Source organism: Xenopus laevis, chromosome 8L, assembly GCF_017654675.1.
Source record: "Xenopus laevis strain J_2021 chromosome 8L, Xenopus_laevis_v10.1, whole genome shotgun sequence".
NCBI lineage: Eukaryota > Metazoa > Chordata > Amphibia > Anura > Pipidae > Xenopus > Xenopus laevis.
Genome location: NC_054385.1, coordinates 36,388,545 through 36,402,489, shown reverse-complemented (window position 1 = coordinate 36,402,489; position 13,945 = coordinate 36,388,545). Strand labels below are relative to the sequence as shown.

At 36.6% G+C, this 13,945-nt stretch overlaps 2 protein-coding genes across 2 annotated transcripts; one reads left to right on the top strand and one right to left on the bottom strand.

Moving 5' to 3' along the window:
* Window positions 1–1,097: 1,097 nt before the first annotated feature.
* Window positions 1,098–3,914, bottom strand: phyhdlc.1.L (probable alpha-ketoglutarate-dependent hypophosphite dioxygenase-like gene c1 [provisional] L homeolog). Its single transcript, XM_018229772.2, has 6 exons — window positions 3,726–3,914; window positions 3,202–3,418; window positions 2,990–3,081; window positions 2,706–2,845; window positions 1,921–2,025; window positions 1,098–1,666 (listed from the first exon to the last, which is right to left on the bottom strand). Exons 1-6 carry the CDS (start codon window positions 3,853–3,855, stop codon window positions 1,559–1,561), a joined length of 792 nt encoding a protein of 263 aa, XP_018085261.1. The 5' UTR covers window positions 3,856–3,914; the 3' UTR covers window positions 1,098–1,558.
* Window positions 3,915–6,644: 2,730 nt separating this feature from the next.
* On the top strand, window positions 6,645–13,199 carry LOC108698349. Its single transcript, XM_018229771.2, has 9 exons — window positions 6,645–6,803; window positions 6,895–7,008; window positions 8,385–10,124; window positions 10,513–10,612; window positions 10,786–10,934; window positions 11,564–11,676; window positions 11,975–12,064; window positions 12,265–12,387; window positions 12,819–13,199. Exons 1-9 carry the CDS (start codon window positions 6,737–6,739, stop codon window positions 13,059–13,061), a joined length of 2,739 nt encoding a protein of 912 aa, XP_018085260.2. The 5' UTR covers window positions 6,645–6,736; the 3' UTR covers window positions 13,062–13,199.
* Window positions 13,200–13,945: the final 746 nt, after the last annotated feature.

Genomic DNA, 13,945 nt, shown 5'->3' with positions numbered 1-13,945 from the left:
GAAAAGGTCTTATATATAATATATTACGTGGATCTATATTAAAAAAATCCTGCAAAACTAAGTATGACTTTGAATAATGATAACACAATACTAGAATTGCTAAATGTGTTCTCAGGTTTTCAATTTTCCTTGCAGACCTCATTGAGCTGCTCCTTCCCAAGATGATCAATAGCTGCCAGGAAGCCATTTTCATAATAACAATTCTCCTGCTGTTTGGCTTCTGATTTAATACAAGAATATTTTCTGATGTATAATAATGCTGAGTACAGACATGAAGACCACCTGTCCTGCCCTGCTCTTTACCTCCCCTACAGTCATTATTACATCGTCTGGGATCACAGCCTGTTGCCTGGAGAGGGAGATTTTAAATGGCTGCATTTCCTGCTGGATGCCAAGAATAAACTGGAAATCATACATAAATGACTATTATTATGCATAGTAATGAAACACCTTGTTTTGTAGAAGTATTATTCTTCAACTGTTACCAGATTGTCTCTTCCTTGTGTATGGAACATTAATTAAGAACTTTCCAAAAGCCTCAAGCCATTTGTTTCTATGATTTTAATTATGTGCATTTTAGTTAATAATTTATTAGATATATTAACCTGGTCTATGTGGTTTTATTCTATGTCTATTTAGCTGTATTATACAATTGTTTAATGGGTATCTTAATAATTCAGCAGTTATTGTGACTGCCCTTTGCCTTTTTTTTTTGGTAGGGGTCATTTTAAAAGCTGAAATAGACCTGGATCGCCTAAGCTGCTTAAATAACAGATGCACTTCCATGAACCCATTACTTGTAGGCTTGAACCCTAGGCTATTGGTGTGAGAATGATTGCTTGTGTTACCTAGACTTTACTTTACAAATGAATGTTCCATTCAATTGAATTCTCTTCCTCCAACTGCATTTCTTGCATGGAAACAACTCAGCCCTCTACGGGTAACTGACATTTTTATCAATGGTGTGGGGAAATGGAGTGCCTTCATATTGAATTTATCTTCTGGATATTAGATAGAACTGATCATTGTCCTTGTGACAGAGAACTGTTAACCTCTCTTCCTCTTATTTTCATAAAAAGAACTTCAAGGATCCAGTGTTGCCACGATGCAGGATTTATTGAGCAAAATAGCAAGAACAGTAATGATTTATTCTCTTTTTAAAATAACCGAGTAAAAACCTCAACACTTTTAAATAACAAATAAAATACATTTAAAATAACAATTGGCAGGACTGTAGCAAGGCATCTCACTGCAGATTAATCTATGGGAGCCTGCCCACAGCTACAGAATTCCCTGTAAACCCCCCTATGAGCTAGCATAGGGCCAGGCCCCAAGAGTTTCTGGGTTGTACCTGCTCCATCAAGGACAAATGTCAGGCCGGTGTATATCAGATTTGAAAAGGAAGCTTAAAAAAATATGAATTTCCAGTAAACATCCAATGCAGTACATCAATGTCAGTATTCAACAGAACACAGAAAAAAATATGTCTTTATATTCACTAACATAATGTAAATCAATGCCTCTTTTTATACAGTACAGATTATGCAACTAAAGGCAGTTAAAAGGTCTTGGTAAAAAAGTTAGGAGCGTGGTCTTGAAAGTTCTTAAATTCATCAGTTCCAGCCACAAGGATAGTTGCAGGAAATGTTCTGGGACGTTCAGGATCCTGTGAAATGAATAACGACTTTTTAGCTTGTATAGGTATATGAGTTTACTGTAACATTCTAACTACAAAAACAGAGGGAATAACAGTAATTACCCAGGTCTAATCGTGCCTCTTCCACCTTCTATGTGAAAATAAACATACTTTCCTATGTGTTAACTTTATGGTTAACACCTCCTGACAGCAATGTGCTTTTAGGTCCATTTACAGTATCTTTCACCTTCTGTCTGTATTTCTGTCTACTTTTATTTTCTTACCTTGACAGGATATGCAGTTGTGGGCACATAACGGATGACAAACCCACATCTTCTTCTGTCTGACATGTTGGCTTCACTGGCATGAACAGTCAGTCCGTCATGGACCTGGAATTATAAATGAATTACCTCTGTCATATACTTCTTCCAGCAAACTATAAATAAACCCTGAAAGTAATTAGGGTTATATTTACTTTAGAGAATTAGTCAGAGAGTCAGAGAATTAATCTGAATCTTTGACCCTATCCCATGTTGGAAGTCATGTTATGCTACATCACTGTTATAATTTGCTGTCCTTGGATATTTCACAGTCCCATTGAAATAGCAAACCCACTTTCAAATGTTGCCCAGTTAAACATCCTTATTTGTGGAATATTGTTTATTGGATTACTGACATAAAAGGACTAGTGATGGGCGAATTTATTCGCCAGGCGCGAATTCGCGGCGAATTTGCGCGATTCGCCGCCAGCGAATAAATTTGCGAAACTCCCGCAAAAATTAGCGGAAAAAAATTCGCCGGCGTCAAAATTTTTTTTCGAAAAACGGACGCCGGCGTCAAAAACGGGCGCCGTTTCGCGAATTTTTCGCCGTTTCGCGAAATTCGCGAATTTTTCGGCGAAACGGCGCAAATTCGCCCATCACTAAAAAGGACATAAACTTAATACATGAGATAATCATCTATTTACATAACTAGATGCAATTTGAAATATCTAAATTCATGTCAATACACATTTGCTACATCATTTTTATATAATTAACCAGCAGTTTTAAAATACTTTTGCACTTACAGACATCTGTCCGGCTTTGAGGGGACACTCAACCAAATCCTCCACCTGCACCAAGTGTCTGGGTATTTCCTGGTTTGCAGTCAGCAAGTTTCCTGGCATTTCTGCCACTCTATGTTCCAAAATGCCTTGTTTGTGACTTCCTGTAAAATTGAGGATTAACCATTATTAAATTGTCTACATACTAGATGGTTGCCGGAGAATTAATATTAACATTTCTGATATGTGGTATAACAAAAACACAAATGTTTAACTGTTATTATAGTGATAAGTAAAAAAAATAATACCTGGGATAACTTGCAGGACTCCATTTTCTGCATCCACATCATCAAATGCCAGCCACACAGAAGCCACGGGGCCTCCTTCAAATCCCCAATACCTGTAGAAAAATAGAGAACATATTAGTGATTCTGCTCTGTATGTGGTGTATAACCAGGGGGCAGACTTCTAACTAGATTTCATACAGGAAAGAATAAATACTGTATATCTCTTTACTCACTTGATGTCCTGATGCCAAGCAACGTATGGAGCAGTGTTATCTTTGTGGGGGACGTCAGAGGAAGGGTATTTACAGATAAACCTTGAGTCAAGGAGAATAACGTTGGGTCCTAACACAGCAGTGATTGCTTCTAGTAGTTTGGGATGAGCAGCCAGATTCATTACCCACTCATATTGCATGTGGGTGTTGTGCAGATTGTACTGTGTGTATTCCTTGCCTGCAAAATCAATATACAACCCTATAAATCAAGGAAACTGGACCTGTTATATCTAACTAGCAAATAAAATACTGTAATTTTTTTCTTTCTCTTTTTATGCACTTATATATACCACAAAAAGCCATGAATAAACTGTAAAATATATGCTTACAAATGGTGAGTAGTTAAATCATGAAATAATAACTTGTGTCACATGCATATAGGAATACAGTATCAAAATATTACTTTTCAAATACTTTTAAAACTTTATTCATTTTAGAAATATCATGGTTTATATTTAGTATAGATAACATAACTCCATACTTACCAAACTTGTTCTCCAGTTTTGCATGTTCTTTGCTGGCTTGTTGGAGCTCGTCCTTCCCCAGAACATCAATAGCTGTTAGGAAGCCATTAGCATCATAAAGAGCCTTCATCTGACTTGCTTTTGCCTTCATGGTTCAGAGAGTGGATTTGCTGCTGTACAGTAATGTATCAGGGATGTAGTACTACCTGGCTTGTGCTCACTCTGGCTTATATATACAGTTACATACTGCAGCCCTTCCCCTGAGGATCATTTTTAGAAACTGGTTTATTTTATTTGTATTTCCTTCTGCATGACTAACAGAGAGTGGAAATCCTGAATGATTGTGCAACCGTGTAGAGAGGATCAATTAAGCTCAAGGCACGATGTCATGAACGTGTTTATTTGAAAGTTTCCTTCTTTAACCACTATTTGACTAGCTTTTCATCATGAATGGGAATTTCCCCAAAGGCTGGGTTGGTGGAATGAGGAAGAATGTCTAAATAAATTCAATCCACAAAACAGTTACTGTGGATAGAGGATAGATAGATAGATTGATGGCTAGATAGATAGATAGATGATAGATAGATAGATAGATAGATAGATAGATAGATAGATAGATAGATGATTGATAGATAGATAGATAGATAGATAGATAGATAGATAGATAGATAGATAGATAGATAGATAGATAGATAGATGATATATAGATAGATGCTAGAAAGATGATAGATAGATAGATAGATAGATAGATAGATAGATAGATAGATAGATAGATAGATAGATAGATAGATAGATAGATAGATAGATAGATGATATATAGATAGATGCTAGAAAGATGATAGATAGATAGATAGATAGATAGATAGATAGATAGATAGATAGATAGATAGATAGATAGATAGATAGATAGATAGATAGATAGATAGATAGATAGATAGATAGATAGATGATATATAGATAGATGCTAGAAAGATGATAGATAGATAGATAGATAGATAGATAGATAGATAGATAGATAGATAGATAGATAGATAGATAGATAGATAGATAGATGATATATAGATAGATGCTAGAAAGATGATAGATAGATAGATAGATAGATAGATAGATAGATAGATAGATAGATAGATAGATAGATAGATAGATAGATAGATAGATAGATAGATAGATAGATAGATAGATAGATAGATAGATAGATAGATAGATAGATAGATAGATAGATATATAGATAGATGCTAGATAGATGATAATAGATAGAAGATAGATAGATAGATAGATAGATAGATAGATAGATAGATAGATAGATAGATAGATAGATAGATGGATGGATAGATAGAAAGATGATAGATAGATAGATAGATAGATAGATAGATAGATAGATAGATAGATGGATGGATGGATGGATGGATGGATGGATGGATGGATGGATGGATGGATGGATGGATGGATGGATAGATAGATAGATAGATAGATAGATAGATAGATAGATAGATAGATAGATGATAGATAGAAAGTATTAAAGGGGATCTCCACCCACAAACAGTTGTGTTGCATAATGAAAGAAAATGTAATTGCAATTAAAAGCAGTGTTTACTCCTTTCTGTTTCAGAGCTAGGTACGTGAATCAGCTGTGTCTGCTACATTGGTTCTGAAGTCAGGATCACCTGTGTAGAATAAGAACAGGCAACTAGATTGTCCCTGGATTTTTATATACTGGTAATATTAATTTACAGGTATAGGATCTGTTATCCAGAAACCAGTTATCCAGAAAGATCTGAATGATGGGAAAGCCATCTCCCCATGACTCCATTTCAGTCAAATAATTATATTTATATATATTTTTTTAATTTTACTTTTTCTCTGTAATAATAAAACAGTACTTTGTACTTGATTGAGATAAGCTGCAGAAATTCATATTGCTACTCATATTGGGTTTATAAAATGTTTCTTATGTAGATCTAATGTATAGTGATTCAAATTACAGAAAGATTCATTCTCCATATCTTTAAGGCTGTCCCTCTGGCTCACAAGCACCAAGGCTCAGGGCAAATTTGCCCAGTGTTTATAAATAAGCCCCACAGTGGTTCCACACAAACTGAGGGCACACATACACACCAGGTTACCATCAGCCAATGAATGAACAGAGCTGTGTCTGTTACTCCCCCTCGTCTCCCTTTATCAGTTAGAAATTGCATTATTTCCTGTCACGTCATTAGTGAATGACTCCCTAGGGCCTAGGTCTAGTGCCTAGACCCCCACAAAATGGCGTCTTAAGACGTGTTAAGGGCAATACTTCTTCATATTTGTATGTCAGTTATATCAAATTGTTGTTATTGGTTACTCATTAGGATATACATTACTTGGTCAACTTTTCATTCAGAACTTCAAGGTCTCTAGTGTAAGTGCCCAATAAAGTTGTAATAATAATGGTAGAATCCACTGTTTAATTGCCCTATAATGTGATGCTTTCTGAAGAATTTCAAAAAAGAGACACACAGCCTTTGTATCAGATTTACCAGCATTTCCTAGGCAGCATTCAGGGACACCACACAGAAAAAGAAGAAGCATAATACAGCTCCATCAAATGGTTCATGTGCTGAGAGACAAGGAGAAGGCATTCCCTGCCCCACAGAGCTCACAATTAGATGTAGACATATAGTTTGTCCTGAAGCAATTTTACTTTATTTCAACACAATTCTCAAATTCTTACCTCAGCAAAGAAATGCTGCATTTATCCCTATGAAACCCCCTATTATAACCTAAAGTAAGCCTGACAGGGTCTGACACTGTTTTTTTATTACTTCACTACTGAATATAAAACCTATTAACAGAAAGCGGTGTGACAGAGCTGTAAAAGCCTACTCATACCGTAATTACATGGATAAGCCACAGGCAATGAAAGAGTGTGAACAAGTGAATAACTGGGGGGCGGTGCTTGTGGGTGTGTCCAAGTGCCGATATATAAAGCAGGAAATGTCACCACAGAGAAGTACTCTGCAGCTGGCTGTGGAGTTGAATTTATTCAGCACAACATGACTGATTCCAGTGGTAAAACAAAGTCCCTTCACGCCAGTATCGGCACTCTGGCTATTAGCGCAGGTAAGGGCCAACTGCTCAGGCTGCCCTGCCATTGTTATTTACGTATGTGCTGATGCTTGTATTAATATGTTTCTCATAAATTATGTTATAGGCTCATTTTTATTGGCCATAAACTACTACAGCTGGACGACGGCAACCACAGTTATACCCAGCACAGCCCTTGGCATTCTCCTTCTGATTGTAGCTGCCATTCTGGCATATGTGGGTAAGTACAGCAGGGTAAATATACCCATAACTATGTTACATGTATAGCACTGAATGCTGTTCTGATATACAGTTAGTAAAATCATTTATTATAATGTCATAAGTCATTTTACTGGCAGGTTTTACATGAGTAAAAGATTCATTACTATTACAGCTCTTTGTTTTATTAGCCCAGAAATGCTGTCGTTTTTTTTGACCCTTATAAAGCAATAACGGTATGACACCTGTTATCCAGAATGCTTGGGACCTGGGTTTTCTGTAATTTGGATATTCAAATCTTAAATCTACTTAAAAATCATGTAAACTTTATATACACCCAATAAGGATTATTATTAAGATTTATTATTACAGAGAAAAAGGAAATCATTTTTAAAAATATGCACTATTTGAATAAAAATGGGAGACAGCCTTTCTCTAACATGGAGCTTTCTGGATATCTGGTTTTCCAGATAATAGATCCCATACCTGTACCAATTGTATCTAGTATCGGCTGTTGTTTTTTGTACATAATCTATATGTTCACTGTATACATCCATTTATTGTACAGTGCCGAGGAATATTTTGGCACATTTTAAATACATGCCAATACTAATAACTACATATTTATGTGTTTTAAATAACGTGTTTTAAAACAAGCTTAAAGGAGATCTACACATATTTAAAGAAAATGCTAGGGAAATGACCAATTTTGTCAGTGCTTTCAAGGTTTTTTTGTAACTGCAATTCAAAGGGGCATTTTTTTTAAAAAAAAATTCCCCTGAATATTTTTTTAAACTTGAAATGATGTAGCAGTCAGTTCTTCTCCAGGTCTGTTAATAATCTGGCTTCCGCTCCATTAAGTGCAGTGAATATAAACAGCCAGGCAGATACTGCTTTACGTAACAATTACAACAATTATAAATCATTTAAGGAAATGGAAAATGTTAAATGTACATTGGAAAGTTTCTTACAGTTGCATTATGTTTTAGGGTGGAGATCCATTTTAAATAGAGCTTTCTTTTGTCACACTGTCTTTCAGCACATGTGAAATTCAGTGTTTGTTCTGTTTCTTAGTTCATAGGTCTGTGATTTCATAGCTATGCTAGACAAGGGCTACCCCATGTAGCAGTGTAGTAAATGTAAATGATAATGGTAATTGATCGTCCTCTGAGCCACTTGCCCCGATACTTCCATAAAACATCCTTTCCATAAAGTAAAACAACACACAGAAAATATGTAGAGAACTGGAAATGTCTGGGACATGTAATCCCCCCAATATACTATCTTCTAAAAGGCAAATGCTGTCTGTTAAAATATTAGTAAATAATCTTATTTCTGTTATTATTTGCCTGTACTTTGGTACCCTGACACTGATAAAACAATCTTTCTCTCATCCAGGAATTCGAAAATGCAGGACAAACGCTTCACTGTGTGTGTTATTTTACTGGACTGTGTCAGCTCTGTGGTTCAGTTCTGGAATCAACTTCATATTGGCAGGAAATAATGTGTTCTCCAACACTAACCTGAACACTGTGTCTACTCTGAGTGGAACCAACTTTCCACTAGCAGGCAACCCTGACATGACCAATGCCAATGTTCCTGGGCTAATAGCATTTGCTGTGGGCCTGTTTATTATTGGCATTATGGGGATACTTCAAAATGAAACACCTCTTGCTTTGATGGCAATTGCTCTTTCTCTTTCTTCTATTCATGAAACTGTGTTGCTTTATAAAGTCAACTTTGGTGCCTCTGCTATAGCCTGTAACTATCTGATTGTCACTTTAATTGGGTTGTACTTTGTTGCAGGCAGAGTAGTGTCCATTCTCAGTAAGGGGCAGTTTAATCTTCCAGGCACAAGCCTGACTGAGAAAGCAGATCAGGAGCAAGGTACAATGAAAGGATCAAGTAGAATAGAATTTGAGGCTACATACCTTCTCCTTAACATGGTCTCTTCCAGTGTGTTTGCCTGCAGACTTCTGGGTATAACCAATAGTCTGTTTGTTGGACAAGTACCATGGCTCTGGACAGCAGCAGTTTTCCAGACTGCCATTTGTATTTTGTCATATCGCTATTACAACATGTTAGATGCAACCACAGTTGCCTTTTTCTCCATTCTGAGATTTGCAGAGGGCTATTCGCTACTTTATCAATTTTTTAACACTGGCGAGCCAAACTTCCCTCTGCCTTTCCTGATTGTTTTTGCCGTCCTGTTTTTCATCCTTTCCCTTTTCACAAGTTTAAAAAGTCTGATAGATTCAGGATATTTACTCCTGTTTGTTGCATATTGCATTGCGTTAGCCTGCAGTCCTCAGGCCTTTTTTCATGGTGGATCACAGGGGGTTAATGTTGCAATATTCTTGTTTTCAGCAATTCTTCTCCTAATTAAATTGTATAACTCTAAATCATCAGCTAAGATCTGCATTGGGGAGGGAATTATAGAGAAACTTTTTGCAAGAAATAGCTTTTTCAAGTTGCGCCAAGGGAAAAGCACTCCTGAGCCATTCCTTGGTTTTTCAAAGTACGCAGATGCTGATGTCCTTGCTCATGCGTGCAGTGTTCTTGCTGCTTTTGCCATGACAATGCCAGGCACCTCTAGCACACCTCTGCTTACAGTTGTTTTGCCGTGGGTTGTGGTGGCTGGGGGCATTTATCACCTTATTTGTGGATCAGTCGCCTTCTCTCGTGGTAAGACACTTGAGAGTAGTGCTTTTATACTTTATGGAGTCATGTGGGTTATTTGGGGACTCACACGCTATGGTGGCCTGTATGGAACAAGCAGAGGTTTCAATACTGCAGTGGGAATTATAAGCTTCCTCCTCTTTAATAGCTTCATTGTCTTCAGTACCCTTTTCCTTACAAAAGCATGGTTTGCCTATTCTCTAACATTTCAGCTTATCCTCATCAGCTTTCTGCTAGATTCCCTAAATGCTTTACCTCAAGGCTATGATATTGCTATTACTATTATCTTTGGCCTTGTAAGCTTCTACTGCTTCCTTGCTACCTTATTTAATAGTGTTTTTGAAGGTCCCCAAATACCAGTTGGCAGCCCTTTTATAAAAATCAGTGGCTTTTCAAACGATAAATCAAAGTGCCCTCACGTCGTCTCTACCAGAACAAGCTCCGTCAGACAAATTGCAGGTATGTGTCTGTCCATCCATTTAATATTTCTTAACAATATCGACATTTGGACTGTAGATAGGGAAGGCTTTTTTAAAATTGCATTTAAAAACATTTATATATTCAAGCAAATTTAGGGGCTTGGTTGTTGTAAGGGACAACTTGATAAAATAGGGAAAAGAATCCAAAAATTATCCTTTAACTGCTTTGTCATTATACTAGACAAACTCAAGGTAAATTAAAAATAGTAATTGGTACTAAATTTCATTATGAACACTTTAAACAATTGATGAAATCAAACTTTCATAAATATGATATGATAAATTGTTTGTTTTAGTTTTGAGTTTAGGAGAAACAAATGACCCAATAGTAATAATTAACTTTCCAATGTGACCCCCTTTTGTTTTAGAGATCATGAAGAATGGAGGAATATGTGGAATTCCAACTGATACGGTCTATGTTCTAGTGGCTGCTTGCAACCAGCCTGATGCTGTGGAGAAAGCATACAAGTAAGTGGGATTATTGCAAGTTAAGTTTATCCTAGTGTTCTTTCTAAAGTAGGGTAAGAATTGTGTGTAGCTAGGGACTCGACTTATTTAATGTGTTTACCATCTTTTATTGTCTACAAAAACACAAACACACCAAATTGACCTAAATCTTTATTTTTGTTTCTCTGTTACAGAACAAAGCGTCAAGCTCAAGACCGGCCCATGTCGCTTTGGATTTCAAGCCTAGAGCAACTTGCATTAGCCAAACACTTATTTAGCCCTCTGTTATGGGACTTTATGCAGAAAGCGTGGCCATCGTCAATCAGTTTGGTTATACCTAGAGGTGAGAACATGAACATTTTTGTCTGCAAAAGTTTTCTTGAATCAAATGAAAAGGTGTTCTGACATCTTTAGTTACGTGGATGGAACAGGAATTTCTGGTTAAAAGGTAGAGTGAAAAGTAGAACAAATCAGTGGGATAGGGTTTATCATTTGAAGCTGCAGTTTTTTTATTTTGGCCTTTAGAGTGACTAATTCAAATTTGGTAGTGAGCTTGGGTACTGGGCTTGAATTCAGGGAGGCAAAATCTCATATCAGGCCATGTGACTCATGACAAAACAGTCTATTGACTTTGATTGAAGAGCTACAGAGCTTATAATGTTCTGAACTAACTTTTTGCAGCATGTAAGAAAGCAACACGAGGCATTTGTGGGGAAGAAACGCCCAGTAGAGAGTCTTCCAGTCCTTTTATTACTGTGAGTGGCACTAAACATTAGATTCTGTAAGGCAGCGGTTCAGGCATCTATCAGTATTAGAATATACTGCTTCTTGAGATGCTCAAAGTGTCAGTAAAAAAAATTCTCTTGTTGGTGAAGGCAGCAACAAGAAAGAGTATTGTGTGAATATTGAGTCTCCTAGTAATTTATTCATGCATACAATTTGCTATAAAAAATACACAAATTTCTCTTACAGGGCCATGGCTGGAGGTCTTGGGTGCAAAAGAATCTTCCAAATACATAGGAACTCCTCAGAGCATTGCCATTCGGATCCCAGACTGCACTGTTACTACTCACTTGATAGACATGGTGAGAGAAACCACATTTTTAAATTGAGACAAAAAACAAATAAGTGAACAAAATAAGTGCCGGCTCCTCTTGTGTAATACTATTGCAGAAATATTTCCCATAAATATACCTCTATAAATAGCTGTGTCTATGAATGTTAAATTGCTACTTATTTGGGATTATAGGTGTTATTGGTTGAAAGCATTTTGGAAACCTTGTTTTCGTCCCTTGCTACCACACAAGACTGGCTAATAAAGCAATGTAAATACGCCAAACAAATACTGTAATGTTTATACTAAAAGAAATACTTTCTATACAGGTGGGACCAATAGCAGTTACATCAGCAAATCCATCAGGAGAAGCAGATACAACACACCATAACCAAGTTTTTGCCAAGTTAGGAGATAAGGTACAGTACAATATGACTTTTGTGGCATAGTTTTAGAGGAAGCTGACCCCGTGGGGTGGGGGGTGTACAAGTTCGCATGTGTAAGCTGTTGAGGAAGGATGGCAAGAAGTATGCTACTGCTTCTGAATTTTCCAGCTAGTGAAATTGTAGCTCATAGGGACAACAAACTAGACTGATCTGTAATAACTTTTGTATTTTAGGTAGATGGTGTTCTCTGTGATGGACCCTCTCCAGAAAACATTGCTTCCACTGTGGTGGACTGCACCAAGATTGATAGTGGAAACCTTGGCTTTTTCAGAGTTGGCATTGTGCCTAAATCCCAGGTAATGTATGCTTCCCTCCAAATTAAGGATACTCTTTGCACACCATCATTTACACTAGATTGTGTTCTTTGCAGGCCATAAACAGAAGTACCACTGACTCGAACCAATAACTTTTTTTGTTGGGATAATAAATCTATTTTAATACATGCTCTTCAAATATCTATCTGGTATCCAGTTAACATTCGAAATAGGGAATGGTGGTGTATTTTAACCAAAAATGTTCAATGCATTTATTGATTAAATATTTACTCTGCATGATTTGGCAAAATAAATACTTCTCAGAGCTGAATTTGATCAGTTTCTGCTGCTTGTATTATGGTACCAGGCAATTAAGATTCTAGCCCAGCTTTATTCTAAAGGGACAGGTAACAAATGTGTGATCAGTATATATTTTACTTTTTACTCACCATTCCACGTGTCATTTGTTACAGGTATTAGAGATTTTCGAAGAAGTTAAGAATAGAAATACATTTGGCTATGAAAACAGTGCTTTTGTTGGCTCCACTGACCAACTGGACAATTCTGCTGACAATTCCAACCCAGAGTTATATGAAGAAATTGAAGATAAAGAGACCACTGACCAACTGCAGAATTCAGATGGAAATTCCAATCCACAGCTCAAAGCCTACGTTAATGGTGGATTTGCATTAAATGAAAAAGATTTGAAACTTTAATAATGGTTGACTAAACTATGGTGTCTCAACAATAGAAAAGCTGCTTAAATCTTCAAGTGTTTTTATACATACTGTATTTATAAACTGTATCAGTATTTATTAATGGTCTTTTTGACATTGCTCATTGGTATATTTATAATTGTTACTATTTTTGATAAAATATTAAAAATATTTTGTAAATATTCCTGACTCTTTTGTGATGATCTCAGTGGTGTTCTTGCAAGCTGTGCCATTTTGTTGTATCAATGGCTTCTATTTTATACTTTACATCTGAATATGCTTATATTTCTTGAGTGAAAATGAAAAATGGATCATCTTGCTGTTTAGGGCAGACAACCACAATATTCTTCACTATAGTAAATAGTTGTGTGTCCTCTAAGATAAAGATTAAGAAGTGCTATTGTAGGTTTTTTAATTAATGGGTAAGTTTGGCATTTAGGGCTGTATTACCATCAGATATTGCAAACCATTTGCAAACAATGGTAGCTCCCGAACTCTTTCACCCATTGTTCATCCTGTGGCTAAGGAAATGGAGCTAACCAGTAAGGCAGTTAGAGGATCTCTAATTGCTAAGGCCCAAAGCTGGGTCTGCAACTACCACTCTTCACACATACTACCACTCTTCACCACTCTACGGACACACACATACGTTTAGCGGTTTGCGCCACGTTTTTAAAAAAATCTGACTACTGCGTAAATACATTAATGGAAGTGCCATAGCCTTAACTACCAATACGCTTTTTTAAAAGCAGCGGTTAAACATATGTGCGTCCATAGCCTTAAGGCCTGGAGCCAAAAACTTCACTGCATAATAAAGGCAAGGCCTTTACAGGGATCTATTCAGCGGCAAAATTATGTTCTCATCGCTAAACTTAATGCTCTTT

Bases quoted from the DNA above. Each gene is read 5' to 3' on its own strand.
- LOC108698349 (XM_018229771.2), top strand. From the start codon at position 6,737: ATGACTGATTCCAGTGGTAAAACAAAGTCCCTTCACGCCAGTATCGGC. The intron at 12,065-12,264 runs GTACAGTACAAT...TTTGTATTTTAG, and splicing joins TTGCCAAGTTAGGAGATAAG to GTAGATGGTGTTCTCTGTGA. The intron at 12,388-12,818 runs GTAATGTATGCT...CATTTGTTACAG, and splicing joins GCATTGTGCCTAAATCCCAG to GTATTAGAGATTTTCGAAGA.
- phyhdlc.1.L (XM_018229772.2), bottom strand. From the start codon at position 3,855: ATGAAGGCAAAAGCAAGTCAGATGAAGGCTCTTTATGATGCTAATGGC. The intron at 3,082-3,201 runs GTGAGTAAAGAG...ATTTTTCTACAG, and splicing joins GCTTGGCATCAGGACATCAA to GTATTGGGGATTTGAAGGAG. The intron at 2,026-2,705 runs GTAAGTGCAAAA...TTATAATTCCAG, and splicing joins TCAAAGCCGGACAGATGTCT to GTCCATGACGGACTGACTGT.